Genomic DNA, 15,671 nt, shown 5'->3' on the forward strand with positions numbered 1-15,671 from the left:
TTAATTTTTTTCAAGTTTAAAAAAAATAAAATGTTTACATTTTTTTTTTCATTTTGAAATTTTTGAATTTTTATTTTAATGAAAAAGGGGCAAATTTTATGGGAAGGCGTTTGACGAGGAGATATTTTTTTTTTACAAATTTTGAAAAAAAAAATATTTTGGAAATTCTTAAAAAAATGAAAATTTTCCATAAGTTCGTCGTGAAAATCAGCACAAAACACAAAAATCAAAATTTTAGTCATCAACATCATCATCACGAAACCACACCAACATCGTTATCGTTCAGATTATGTTCAGAATTGTCTCGCATGTCATATATCTTGCTTTCACAAAAGCTTTTCCAGTCTTACTGATCTCTCTGTGTGTGCATCCGTACACATGCCTCGATGATAACGTTAATGAGATTCATGGAGTATATGTGTCGTCTCTTCCAAAAATATTTACTTTAATCCTTCTCGTCGTCATTTTGATACGAAACACGAGAAAATGACGATGATGCACCCATCTAATCCATCGTCGGAGTATCTCTCGTCGTACTGCTTGCTGCTAATGATGATAAGTGTGTGTTGTGTTTGTTTTTGCGGACAACCAATATAAATAAATAAACATTTGAACTGGTTTGTTGTTTTAATGAATAGGCAGCAGTAGCAGTAGCATCTCGGCAATTCTCCGGAACGAAGTGACAACTCGCAAAGTAAGAAGATTATCGAGCCAATCCATTCGGTTTTCGTTACTTAATGAATAGCGAATGAGATAATTATCCGTTTAATTTATTAATGAATCACGTGTTTGTTGCTGTTCGCACAGTAACGAGCGAGAAAAGAGGTCGAGATGCTGTTCCAGTCCATTAATCAAGTTAAAAGCAGGTGCAGATCATAATATTCTGATAAAGCTTCTAAGGCAATAAAATTTGAGAAATTTTGCTGAAGAGGAATCAATTTAATTTGTATTTTGAGAGTTTTCCATTAAAATTGATAGTAATAAATATTGGGTAATAAACATTTAATGACTTTGTGTTCGATATTACAGAACTTTACAAATATTTGAAAACACTTTATGTAACGAACGATGGACTTGAATTTGAGTTTTAATGAATAAATTTTACAATGAGACGAAAAACTGTGTATGGAAATTGAAAGAGAAAATAGTTAAAGTTATTAAGAGAATTAAATATCTAACGACATTAAAAAATTAAAAAAAAAATACATATTTAAAAAAAAAATAAAAAAAATTAAAACAATTAAATTAAAAAATAAGATATTGGAAAAATATCTTTTTTAATCGCTTTTTTTTAAATAAAAAAATATAAAAATTGCAAACCAAAAATTATTTTGAGCATCAAAAAATAAGAATTAATTAAATAAGTATTGAAGAATTTTTTAATTTTTTTTTTATATTTTTTATTATTTTTTTTAATTTAAATTTTTTTTAAATTAATTTTAAGGCACAAAAACCAAAGAAAGTTTAAAAACTAAAATTTTTCAATTTTTTTAAAAATGAATTTTAAATGTTTGACCTCAGAATTCGAAAAATGATCATTAACATTGCCACGAATGAACACATTTGTTCTGTGCAGGATCAAATTTGAATCCCAATGTGCAATAACATCCATAACGTTGAGTCGTGTCAACTCCTCCGCAAACGCGTTCTTCTTCACTTGACAACAGATACGCTTGTAAGTGTATGTTGCATGCTAAAAACAGACCTCAAAGAAATATTTATTTTTTTTAGTACAAAATCAACTTACGTTCACTGCTGAGAGGACAAGTTGATTCGGGAATGCATTTTGATAATCCAATTTGATTTTCATCGCGTTTGTAACCCTTTTTGCAAAAACATCCCCATTCTGCGGGAATATCTGGACAGTCTTGAGCATTGCACATCTCATTACACGAATTACCAAGTCGATAGCGTTCATTTATGTCAAGGCAAGAAAGCGATACTACAGAACATTCAGCATCCGGAATGCAGTGTCCTGAGCTGTTACGACGATGATTTTCTTTACAAACACACATTTCTGTACAATGAACGATACATGGTAAATTATTTAATGGGCAGGCATCATGACAGGGATTTCCACAATCGGACCATTCTTCGTTTTCATGACATCCTTTAATTTAAAGATTCGATATTTCAATAAATTTTATTTTTTTTTTATTAAAAGGCTTACTTGGTTGAGAAACAACATTATTCACAACAAGTGTGAAAGACAAACTAAGAACAATTAAAAACTTCATTTTTTTACTTTTAGCTTTGAGATTATTTCAGAAACTGAGAAAAATATCTTTTAAACTACCATTAAATAGTAAAAAAAAATTTTTTTTTATTTACAATAAATGTGTACACGTTAAGAAATTTCAATCAAAAACTTGTTTAAACATTGAAAAATTCGGTAATATATTTTTTGACACATTTTTAATAAAAAAAATTAATTGTAAATATTGTACAGCTGTGAAAATAGTTCAAATGTAAATTTACAAAAAAAAAACTTGTTGTAAAAATGAAACTGTTGAACCTTTGAAGTACAATTTATGTAAATGTTTTAATTTTTATTAAAAAAAATAGAAAAATATTTTTAAAAATTTCAAAAAAGGTTAAACAACTTTTAGATTTTTTTTAAGTTCACATAAATAAGTTTTTAAGCTGATGAAAATAATCATTTTTTTATTTTTTTATTCCTTTCAACTTCGGTTGATTTTTCTTCTTTGTGAAAAAAATTCCTGACCTAACATCTTTTAAATTCTCCCTTTTCACAAACTTTCATGTCTGTCACCTACTTTCAATTTAATCAAAAACTTTCCTCATTCCCCCAAATTTCTCAAGAAATCTCCAATAAAATATGATCCAGATTATTTGAAACAAATTAAATATCTTTAAGTGTTCCATCTTGTCCTTTCTATAAAATTGCAATATACCTAAAATCTCCAATTTTGCTTATGTTTCTCTTAATTTTCTTCCATTGCAGCAAAATACCGAAGGAAAGTCGTTTCCACAAACGAAGCTAACTGTGTATCTCCCGTTTGAATGATTACTTTGCAAAATTGTCTTAACAAGTAACTTGGGACTGTACAATCAATTTATTATAGTCTCCTTCCCTCTCTCTCTCATAATGATGCAAAATTAGAAAGCAGCGTTGCGGCGATGATAAGAGGATTTCTTTCAAGTGACTGACAATGACGATGCTGAAAGAAAAGAAAAAAAATAAATTAGAAAAAAAACCAAAATCTTATATGAAACTAATTTTAAAAAGTAGTTTAAAAGTCACACAAAATTCAATGAAAACTTCCCATTAATTCAGAGCAAGCAATATTTAAACAGATGTTGAGAGAAAAAAGTCATAATTTTGCATTTATGAACTTGTTAAAAGCGAAGTAATTCGATGAATATGTGTGTGTCAACGTGATAAAAGTCGTTATTCGCAACACATGAACAAGCGAGCGAGAGGCAGCTAGAGAGTAGTAAAAGTTTTTAACGACTTCATTATATGGATAATATGAGCATGGGGAAATTCCTCCTTCGTATTCGCATTTTTTTTCGTGTGTGATAATTTTTGTCTAAAAAAAAAGTCGCTGAAATTCTATAAGAACATATTAAAAAGTGTGATAAGTCGTCTTTCGTAAGAGCTTAAAAAAATGGGAAAAAATCAAAAAGAAGTGATTATTCACCTTTCACGAAAGGGATTCATTTTGCATACGAGACACAAATTACTTTATTGTTATATTTTTATTATCGTCAACATTATCATCGCACAGACATAAAATAAAGAGAAAAGTCGACACACAAAGGTCCTTTTCTATCATTTTATATTTTTTTTTTCGTACAAACACAAGCCAAGTCAGTGATGTTATCAAGTCATCATCAAGGGATCATGTGGGTAACATTGCATTCATGCTTTATCTACTCGATTTAAGGCAAGCACTCGTGCCGTTGCGTGTTGCTGTTGAATGTTTTCTATGAACAAAGGAAAATATGTGTAAAGAGAGAGTCAAGAATGAAAAGAGATAAAGTGTCTTCAATTTTGTCTTTTCATCCGTAAAGGAACGTTTTTTCACCTTTCTTTACTTTTTGCGTGTTCTTGATTAAAAATATTTCTTTTGAAATTTAATCATTGCAGGTTGATGACACGTGATATTATGAAAAAATTAAAGTTTCACAATTTTTTCTTTGCACTTTAAATTTAAAAAAGTTTATTTTCAAATTTAAATTTATAATATTTTTTTTAAAAATAAAAGAAATTTTATAATTTTTTTTTGGTAATTTTGAGTTGCAAAATGATTAAAAATGATAAATTAGAGCCCTTTGACAAATTTTTATCCATTTGGAGCAAGATTTGATAAAAATTGCTTTGACACAGTTTTTGACACAGTTTTTTTTGCTCTTGATTTAGTTTTTAAAACAAAACTATGTCAAAGGAAAAATTTTTTTTCAGTTTCAATTTTTTAGCAGTTTTGAGTTATAAAATGACTAAAAATGATAAATTAGAGCCCTTTGACAAATTTTTATCCATTTGGAGCAAGATTTGACAAAAATTGCTTTGACACAGTTTTTGACACAGTTTTTTTTGCTCTTGATTTAGTTTTTAAAAAAAAACTATGTCAAAGGAAAAAAAATTTTTCAGTTTCAATTTTTTGGCAGTTTTGAGTTATAAAATGATTAAAAATGATAAATTAGAGCCCTCTGACAAATTTTTATCCATTTGGAGCAAGATTTGATAAAAATTGCTTTGACACAGTTTTTGACACAGTTTTTTTGCTCTTGATTTAGTTTTTAAAACAAAACTATGTCAAAGGAAAAATTTTTTTTCAGTTTCAATTTTTTGGCAGTTTTGAGTTATAAAATGACTAAAAATGATAAATTAGAGCCCTTTGACAAATTTTTATCCATTTGGAGCAAGATTTGACAAAAATTGCTTTGACACAGTTTTTGACACAGTTTTTGACACAGTTTTTTTTGCTCTTGATTTAGTTTTTAAAACAAAACTATGTCAAAGGAAAAAAAAAATTTTCAGTTTCAATTTTTTGGCAGTTTTGAGTTATAAAATGATTAAAAATGATAAATTAGAGTCCTCTGACAAATTTTTATCCATTTGAAGCAAGATTTGACAAAAATTGCTTTGACACAGTTTTTGACACAGTTTTTGACATAGTTTTTGTCTTGATTTAGTTTTTAAAATAAAACTATGTCAAAGGAAAAAAAAATTTTCAGTTTCAATTTTTTGGCAGTTTTGAGTTATAAAATGATTAAAAATGATAAATTAGAGCCCTTTGACAAATTTTTATCCATTTGGAGCAAGATTTGACAAAAATTGCTTTGACACAGTTTTTGACACAGTTTTTTTTGCTCTTGATTTAGTTTTTAAAACAAAACTATGTCAAAGGAAAAAAAAAATTTTCAGTTTCAATTTTTTGGCAGTTTTGAGTTATAAAATGATTAAAAATGATAAATTAGAGTCCTCTGACAAATTTTTATCCATTTGAAGCGAGATTTGACAAAAATTGCTTTGACACAGTTTTTGACACAGTTTTTGACATAGTTTTTGTCTTGATTTAGTTTTTAAAATAAAACTATGTCAAAGGAAAAAAAAATTTTCAGTTTCAATTTTTTGGCAGTTTTGAGTTATAAAATGATTAAAAATGATAAATTAGAGGTCTCTGACAAATTTTTATCCATTTGGAGCAAGATTTGACAAAAATTGCTTTGACACAATTTTTGACATAGTTTTTGACACAGTTTTGCTCTTGATTTAGTTTTCAAATCAAAACTATGTCAAAGGAAAAAAAATTTTCAGTTTCAATTTTTTGGCAGTTTTGAGTTATAAAATGATTAAAAATGATAAATTAGAGCCCTTTGACAAATTTTTATCCATTTGGAGCAAGATTTGACAAAAATTGCTTTGACACAGTTTTTGACATAGTTTTTGACACAGTTTTTCTCTTGATTTAGTTTTCAAAACAAAACTATGTCAAAGGAATTTTTTTTTTCAGTTTCAATATTTTGGAAGTTTTTTTTTTATTTTTTTCTTTTATTTTCTTAAAACAACAATTTTTCACATTTTAACTTTAAAAGCATGAAAAATCGATCGAGCTCTTTCCTTTTTGGTCTCTCCTGAAATTTTATGGAAAACGACACCGACACATATTTCTGGAATAATAATAATTTTTCTGTTATCATGAAATATTTTCTTGGCAATGAATACGAAATGTCTGCCTTGTTGCATCTCCTTAAAGCAACATCAGCAGAATAATAGTCTATTAAAGATGTTTGCACAAGAGAGCGAGCGAAAGAACACGAAGGAGGACGAGGAAGGAAGAAAAAACAGTAACAATAATATTAGGTGTAATTTTAATTCAAGCCAGACAAGCCAACAACATCGAAATACCGAGAAAAATGTCGAGAACCGTCAATTTCACGAAATAGTGTGACCATTTTTTTCAAGAATATTTTCTTTTCTTTCGATTTTTTTTTTGACGAAATGAAAAGAAAATATTCCTAAAGCACAAAAAAATTTATTTTAATAACTTTTTTTTTCTTCTCCCTAACTAACGAGCAGTGAAGCAAGTAAACAGCAACGATGCAATTTTTTATTATCCTTCGCGAACTCCTTTTTCTTCGTTTTTTTCGTTGAACAAAGATTGCGGTTTCATCTGTTTTTGCTTTGTTTGCTTGCTTCGCTTGAATAAAATAATAATCCCTCGTTTCATGCAAAAACATAAAAAGGAAAATTGCAGTAATAAGTTGTGATATTAAAGAAGGAGATGTTATTTCAGAGCAATTTTCTTCCATTTTTTTTGTCTGTTTTTTAAGTAAATATGCCAGAGATCACGACTCGGTTTGCATTGACTGTCGACATAAAATTACGAAAAAAAAGTAGAAAAAAATCTGTTGATTCATGTTTTTTGATCTTTTTATGATTATGTTCGTTCATCTGATTATTGTTTTTAAATTATTTTAAGGGATTTTTTTTTCGTTTTGACGAGCAAAACGACTCCAGATGGAATTCTCAGAATTCACTTGTAACACTCAAAGAAAAGTTGAATGCAAATGATCGTAAATTATTGGTCTTTGGAGAAATTATTGAACTATTAGTTCGTGCCTGTGGTTGAAAAGTGACCAAAATTGCCGAGAAATGCACTTTTAAAATTTAACAAAGTTGCAAAATGTTTCAACGAGCGTGTTTAAAAGCTAATATAAGTCCATATAAGAACAAATTGTTTATGGGAAAGTTCAGTTGCTTGCATATTTATTCATAAAAGTCTCTTGTAGGAGAGGAAATCATCGTAAAAAGGGGTTCCCATAGCAAAGTTCCTTTATGAGTAATGGTAGCAATAGTAAATTTTTGTGGGAAAATTAATTTTTTGAACGATTTTCTCTTGATAACAGCTGAAAACTGCTAATTTTTGCTTGGTTTGGATTAAATGAAATTTTGAATCTGAAAAATTTTAAAAGTATCATAAAAGTAAAAAAGAAATAAAATATTTTTAGAGAAAAATAAAATTTTCTCATAAAAACGAACTCATTTTTTACATCAATCCCCAACACAGTAGGTCAAACAACTGTAAAGAAGAAAGTTTTATGGAAGTCAATATTTCTCTCTCGCCTTCTTTTTTATTAGTACACACAGGCGAAGCAAGCAACACTTGCACAAAAATATTTTATTCCGTTGATAATCTGTTTGGAAGTATATATTTGCCTAATAAAACTGTTGTAGTAGTTAAGTGTAGTCGTAACAAAAAGGCTAGTTTTGAAACTATTAATAAAATGTTTTATATTACTTTTGGGAATTTGGGATAAAATTACTGCTTGTACCGTGCTGTAATTTTACGATCCGACACAAAAAATCTCAAAAGTGCCATAAATATTCACTTTTTAAAGCGCAATAATTATTTGTGGTAAATTATGTTTGCTCGAGCACTTGAAACGATGGAAATTTGTCAAATACCCGACGTCTCCCCTCGTCAAGTAAATTCCGAGGAAAAAGTGTTGAGTCAACAATTACAAATAATTTATGACACGATCTAACATTTATTTATTCCAATACGCAAACCACGAAGAAAATTTAGAGAACAATTAATTTTGGTTTTGCTTCAACCTTCGTGCCAGCGAAAAACGAAACGAAAACACGAGAGAGAGAACAGAGAAAGAGAGCTATTAATGCAAAAATAAATATTTTATTTTATATTCATTACATGGGCGAGAGGAAGAACAAATGTGCCCATTTTTCGGATGCTGCGGATGATGATGTTGTAACGTAAATAAATGAATTTACGCAACTAATTATCATGATTTATTTATTAGATCTCATTTCCTGCTGCAGCAAAAAAAAATTCAGGTCGGTTATCACAATGTGCCTTAATTGGAGAATGAATTAAACTTGTCACCATTAATAAAATGTGTGACAAACTTTTAATTTTTTGCCGTTCTAAATTTTTTTCATAATTTTAATTATATTCCATTTCAAATTGAAACCCAAACAACCAAACACAAACCAGATGTTTTATATTCATAAATTTAATTAAATACACACTCAGCAACGGGACAGCTCATCAAAATTGCTCCAATTTCATGCATACATGGAAAAAATGGACACTTGATGGCAAGAGTAATTTATGCTAAAAAGGGGACAATTATTTTCTAAATTATTATGAAGGTTTGTGTGTTAAATGGTTCATTAGTAATCATTTGTTTGAGAATGGGAGTGGATACACGTTGAAGTAAAGTGTGTTTTATTGCATGTAAAACTTTTTTTTTGCAAAAAAAAAAATAAATTTTATTATGGGTAAAGGATGTAAATTGAACCTTTCATTACAGCAATTGAGAGAGGAACATAAGAGGTAAGAGTTTTTCTTTAAATTATCACTTTTGTACTTAATTTTTATGACATTTTTTTTAATTTTGCATTCTGAAGATGATTTCCATGTATATCTGCTCAATTTTTGATGAAATAAAAAAAACAACGATTTTATCATATGAAGGGCAAAAACCGTTGTTTTTTCTCAAGTCAAATTTCAACCCATATTTGATGGATTTCAAAGCTAAAATTGAATAATTATGCATTCTAAAGATAATTTTTATGCATATCAGGTCGATTTTTGATGAAATAAAAAAAACAACGATTTTATCATATGAGGAGCAAAAATCGTACTTTTTTTCTCAAGTCAATTTTCAACCCATATTTGATGGATTTCAAAGCTAAAATTGAATAATTATGCATTCTAAAGATAATTTTTATGCATATCAGGTCGATTTTTGATGAAATAAAAAAAACAACGATTTTATCATATGAGGAGCAAAAACCGTTGTTTTTTCTCAAGTCAATTTTCAACCCATATTTGATGGATTTCAAAGCTAAAATTGAATAAGTATGCATTCTAAAGATAATTTTCATGCATATCAGGTCGATTTTTGATGAAATAAAAAAACAACGATTTTATTATATGAGGAGCAAAAACCGTTGTTTTTTCTCAAGTCAAGTTTCAACCCATATTTAATGGATTTCAAAGCTAAAATTGAATAAGTATGCATTCTAAAGATAATTTTTATGCATATCAGGTCGATTTTTGATGAAAAAAAAAACAACGATTTTATCATATGAGGAGCAAAAACCGTTGTTTTTTCTCAAGTCAATTTTCAACCCATATTTGATGGATTTCAAAGCTAAAATTGAATAATTATGCATTCTAAAGATAATTTTTATGCATATCAGGTCGATTTTTGATGAAATAAAAAAAACAACGATTTTATCATATGAAGGGCAAAAACCGTTGTTTTTTCTCAAGTCAAATTTCAACCCATATTTGATGGATTTCAAAGCTAAAATTGAATAATTATGCATTCTAAAGATAATTTTTATGCATATCAGGTCGATTTTTGATGAAATAAAAAAAACAACGATTTTATCATATGAGGAGCAAAAACCGTTGTTTTTTCTCAAGTCAATTTTCAACCCATATTTGATGGATTTCAAAGCTAAAATTGAATAATTATGCATTCTAAAGATAATTTTTATGCATATCAGGTCGATTTTTGATGAAATAAAAAAACAACGATTTTATCATATAAGGAGCAAAAACCGTTGTTTTTTCTCAAGTCAATTTTCAACCCATATTTGATGGATTTCAAAGCTAAAATTGAATAATTATGCATTCTAAAGATAATTTTTATGCATATCAGGTCGATTTTTGATGAAATAAAAAAAACAACGATTTTATCATATGAGGAGCAAAAACCGTTGTTTTTTCTCAAGTCAATTTTCAACCCATATTTGATGGATTTCAAAGCTAAAATTTAATAATTATGCATTCTAAAGATAATTTTTATGCATATCAGGTCGATTTTTGATGAAATAAAAAAAACAACGATTTTATCATATGAGGAGCAAAAACCGTTGTTTTTTCTCAAGTCAATTTTCAACCCATATTTGATGGATTTCAAAGCTAAAATTTAATAATTATGCATTCTAAAGATAATTTTCATGCATATCAGGTCGATTTTTGATGAAATAAAAAAAACAACGATTTTATCATATGAGGAGCAAAAACCGTTGTTTTTTCTCAAGTCAATTTTCAACCCATATTTGATGGATTTCAAAGCTAAAATTGAATAAGTATGCATTCTAAAGATAATTTTTATGCATATCAGGTCGATTTTTGATGAAATAAAAAAAACAACGATTTTATCATATGAGGAGCAAAAACCGTTGTTTTTTCTCAAGTCAATTTTCAACCCATATTTGATGGATTTCAAAGCTAAAATTTAATAATTATGCATTCTAAAGATAATTTTCATGCATATCAGGTCGATTTTTGATGAAATAAAAAAAACAACGATTTTATCATATGAGGAGCAAAAACCGTTGTTTTTTCTCAAGTCAATTTTCAACCCATATTTGATGGATTTCAAAGCTAAAATTGAATAATTATGCATTCTAAAGATAATTTCCTTGCATATCAGGTCGATTTTTGATGAAATAAAAAAAACAACGATTTTATCATATGAGGAGCAAAAACCGTTGTTTTTTCTCAAGTCAATTTTCAACCCATATTTGATGGATTTCAAAGCTAAAATTTAATAATTATGCATTCTAAAGATAATTTCCATGCATATCAGGTCGATTTTTGATGAAATAAAAAAAACAACGATTTTATCATATGAGGAGCAAAAACCGTTGTTTTTTCTCAAGTCAATTTTCAACCCATATTTGATGGATTTCAAAGCTAAAATTAAATAATTATGCATTCTAAAGATAATTTTCATGCATATCAGGTCGATTTTTGATGAAATAAAAAAAACAACGATTTTATCATATGAGGAGCAAAAACCGTTGTTTTTTCTCAAGTCAATTTTCAACCCATATTTGATGGATTTCAAAGCTAAAATTGAATAAGTATGCATTCTAAAGATAATTTTCATGCATATCAGGTCGATTTTTGATGAAATAAAAAAAAACAACGATTTTATCATATGAGGAGCAAAAACCGTTGTTTTTTCTCAAGTCAATTTTCAACCCATATTTGATGGATTTCAAAGCTAAAATTGAATAAGTATGCATTCTAAAGATAATTTCCATGCATATCAGGTCGATTTTTGATGAAATAAAAAAAACAACGATTTTATCATATAAGGAGCAAAAACCGTTGTTTTTTCTCAAGTCAATTTTCAACCCATATTTGGATGGATTTCAAAGCTTGCATATCAGGTCGATTTTTGATGAAATAAAAAAAACAACGATTTTATCATATGAGGAGCAAAAACCGTTGTTTTTTCTCAAGTCAATTTTCAACCCATATTTGATGGATTTCAAAGCTAAATTTTAATAATAATGCATTCTAAAGATAATTTTCATGCATTTCAGGTCGATTTTTGATGAAATAAAAAAAACAACGATTTTATCATATGAGGAGCAAAAACCGTTGTTTTTTCTCAAGTCAATTTTCAACCCATATTTGATGGATTTCAAAGCTAAAATTGAATAAGTATGCATTCTAAAGATAATTTCCTTGCATATCAGGTCGATTTTTGATGAAATAAAAAAAACAACGATTTTATCATATGAGGAGCAAAAACCGTTGTTTTTTCTCAAGTCAATTTTCAACCCATATTTGATGGATTTCAAAGCTAAAATTGAATAAGTATGCATTCTAAAGATAATTTTCATGCATATCAGGTCGATTTTTGATGAAATAAAAAAAACAACGATTTTATCATATGAGGAGCAAAAACCGTTGTTTTTTCTCAAGTCAATTTTCAACCCATATTTGATGGATTTCAAAGCTAAAATTAAATAAGTATGCATCCTAAAGATAATTTTCATGCATATCAGGTCGATTTTTGATGAAATAAAAAAAACAACGATTTTATCATATGAGGAGCAAAAACCGTTGTTTTTTCTCAAGTCAATTTTCAACCAACTTTTGATGGGTTTCAAAGCTAAAATTTAATAAATATTCATTCTAAAGATAATTTTCATGCATATCAGGTCGATTTTTGATGAAATAAAAAAAAACGATTTTATCATATGAGGAGCAAAAACCGTACTTTTTTTCTCAAGTCAATTTTCAACCAACTTTTGATGGGTTTCAAAGCTAAAATTTAATAAATATGCATTCTAAAGATAATTTTCATGCATATCTGGTCGATTTTTGATGAAATAAAAAAAACAACGATTTTATCATATGAGGAGCAAAAACCGTTGTTTTTTCTCAAGTCAATTTTCAACCCATATTTGATGGATTTCAAAGCTAAAATTGAATAAGTATGCATTCTAAAGATAATTTTCATGCATATCAGGTCGATTTTTGATGAAATAAAAAAAAAACGATTTTATCATATGAGGAGCAAAAACCGTTGTTTTTTCTCAAGTCAATTTTCAACCCATATTTGATGGATTTCAAAGCTAAAATTGAATAAGTATGCATTCTAAAGATAATTTTCTTGCATATCAGGTCGATTTTTGATGAAATAAAAAAAACAACGATTTTATCATATGAGGAGCAAAAACCGTTGTTTTTTCTCAAGTCAATTTTCAACCCATATTTGATGGATTTCAAAGCTAAAATTTAATAAATATGCATTCTAAAGATGATTTCCATGCATATCAGGTCGATTTTTGATGAAATAAAAAAAAAAAACGATTTTATCATATGAGGAGCAAAAATCGTACTTTTTTTCTCAAGTCTTTTTTCAACCAATTTTTGATGGGTTTCAAAGCTAAAAGTTAATAAATATTCATTCTAAAGTTGATTTTCATTGATATCTGATCGATTTTTGATGAAATAAAAAAAAGTACGATTTTATCATATGAGGAGCAAAAACCGTTGTTTTTTCTCAAGTCAATTTTCAACCCATATTTGATGGATTTCAAAGCTAAAATTGAATAAGTATGCATTCTAAAGATAATTTCCTTGCATATCAGGTCGATTTTTGATGAAATAAAAGTTTAATCAATTCATTAAATAAAAACATTTGTGCTTGGTTTGAATTAATTGAATAATTTAAAACAAAATCATTAAAATTCTTACCTTTTTTGAAGATTTTTGTCAAAAATTGATTATTTCAATAATTTTTTTCGATGCTCTTTGTATTTTTGCCGCTCATCATCTTATGTAACATTTGTTTTTTTCTGTAAATAATAACAATTTAATTCTATATTTATACATTTTAGGAGATAATAATACTTCACGTACACAATTTGAACCTCACGAGATAACCTGATAACCTTCGTAATTCTCTCATCTTGAATATCATTCCGTGTCAAAGCTTCATCCGATTCAGACGTGTTTTTGCAAAATGTCTCGCGAAAAAGTACTTCTTGCCTATTCCGGAGGTCTCGATACAAGTTGCATCCTGAAATGGCTTTTGGAGAAAGATTACGAAGTTATTTGTTTCATGGCTGACGTTGGTCAAGAAGAAGATTTCCTCGCTGCTCGTCAAAAAGCTCTGAAAATTGGCGCGAGTGAAGTTGTGATCAAAGACATGAAAAACACTTTTGTCACGCAATACATTTGGCCCGCAATTCAGATGGGATTGATTTACGAAGATCGTTATTTGCTGGGAACGTCATTAGCTCGTCCTTGCATCACGGTTGGATTACTCGAAACTGCGAAGGAATTTGGATGTTCGATCATTTCGCATGGCGCAACGGGAAAAGGCAACGATCAAGTACGTTTCGAATTGAGTGCTTATGCGATCGATCCAAGCATTCGTGTAATTGCTCCATGGCGTGAACGTGAATTTTGCGACAAATTTCAAGGACGAACAGATTTGTTGGCTTACGCGAAGGCAAATAACATACCTGTGAGTGCTTCGCCGAAAGAACCATGGTCCATGGATGCGAATATCATGCACATCAGTTACGAATCGGGAATTCTCGAAGATCCGGGACACATTGCTCCTGAAAATTTGTACCTTATGACGAAAGATCCCGTGAAAGGACCCAATATCCCATCACGTGTTGAGATTACCTTCAGTAATGGCTTCCCAATTCGTGTCTCGGAACTCTCAACGGGAACAACGTTCATCGAACCTTTGGATATTTTGACATTTTTGAACAAAATCGGCGGCGAACATGGCGTCGGGCGTGTTGATATTGTCGAAAATCGCTTCATCGGCATGAAATCTCGTGGCGTTTATGAATCTCCCGGCGCAAAAATTCTCCATTGTGCACATCAAGACATGGAAATCTTCTGCTTGGATCGCGAAGTTTACCGCTTAAAGAAACATTTGCAAGAAAAAATGGCGGATTTCGTCTACAATGGTTTGTGGTTTAGTCCTGAAGCTGAATTCGCAAGATCGTGTCTCAGTAATTCACAGAAAAATGTGCGCGGAAAAGTTGTAGTTGAAATGTTCAAAGGCAATGTGATGGCAATCGCTCGAGAATCCGTTAATTCGTTGTACAACAAGCAACTTTGCTCGATGGATGTTCACGGAACATTTTTGCCTGAAAAGTCAAGCGGATTTATCGAAATTACAGCAATGCGATTGAAAGAAACGACGGCGAGATTTGGAACTCCAAATTTTAATGTAAAGATGACCCGTAAAAATAGCACTTATTATAACGAATTCAAATAATTTTTTAAAAAATTTTATCACGAGTCGAATAAAAAAAATTTGAACTTCCGTTCATTGAACTTTGCGATAAGAAATGCGCAAAAAATTAAATAAAAGTCGAAAAATCAAGTCTTGCCGAGAAAACATTTAAATAATTTTTTAAAAGGAAACATTCATTATTCACAAAAGTTTGAAATATTTTTGCTGTAAAAGACAGCATTCCATTTCACGTCACGTCTTTCACTCGCCAGGTGTGTGTATTTTCGACAAAATAATTTATTTAATACTTTTCTCTCTGTTTAATGAATGTTTTCCTTTCTGAATTACTTTCCTCTCCTGCTAATTGATGAAAATGTCGCTTTTTAGCTCAGAAAGAAAATTCCATCTTGCCTTTTAAATGTTTTTAATATTGTTTCGTGTAAACAAAGAGAAAATTAATAACGTTGCTTCTCAGTTTCTCTTTAAGCATTTAAGAGAAGAAGCAAAAAAACGGAAACAACGACAAGACTATCTTTCATATTGCTTTACAAGCAAATAATTTTCTGCAACAAAAGCTTTTTGCAACAAAGGAAGGTAAATTTTCATTCAGGCAAAAGTTGATCGATTGGTTCGAACGCACAATTGAG

General features: G+C 29.1%; 1 protein-coding gene across 1 annotated transcript; it reads left to right on the forward strand.

The window, feature by feature from the left end:
• Positions 1–13,756: 13,756 nt before the first annotated feature.
• On the forward strand, positions 13,757–15,179 carry LOC134830037 (argininosuccinate synthase). Its single transcript, XM_063843386.1, has one exon. It carries the CDS (start codon positions 13,786–13,788, stop codon positions 15,064–15,066), a length of 1,281 nt encoding a protein of 426 aa, XP_063699456.1. The 5' UTR covers positions 13,757–13,785; the 3' UTR covers positions 15,067–15,179.
• The last annotated feature ends 492 nt before the right edge of the window (positions 15,180–15,671 follow it).

Source organism: Culicoides brevitarsis, chromosome 2 (assembly GCF_036172545.1).
Source record: "Culicoides brevitarsis isolate CSIRO-B50_1 chromosome 2, AGI_CSIRO_Cbre_v1, whole genome shotgun sequence".
NCBI classification, from domain to species: Eukaryota; Metazoa; Arthropoda; class Insecta; order Diptera; family Ceratopogonidae; genus Culicoides; species Culicoides brevitarsis.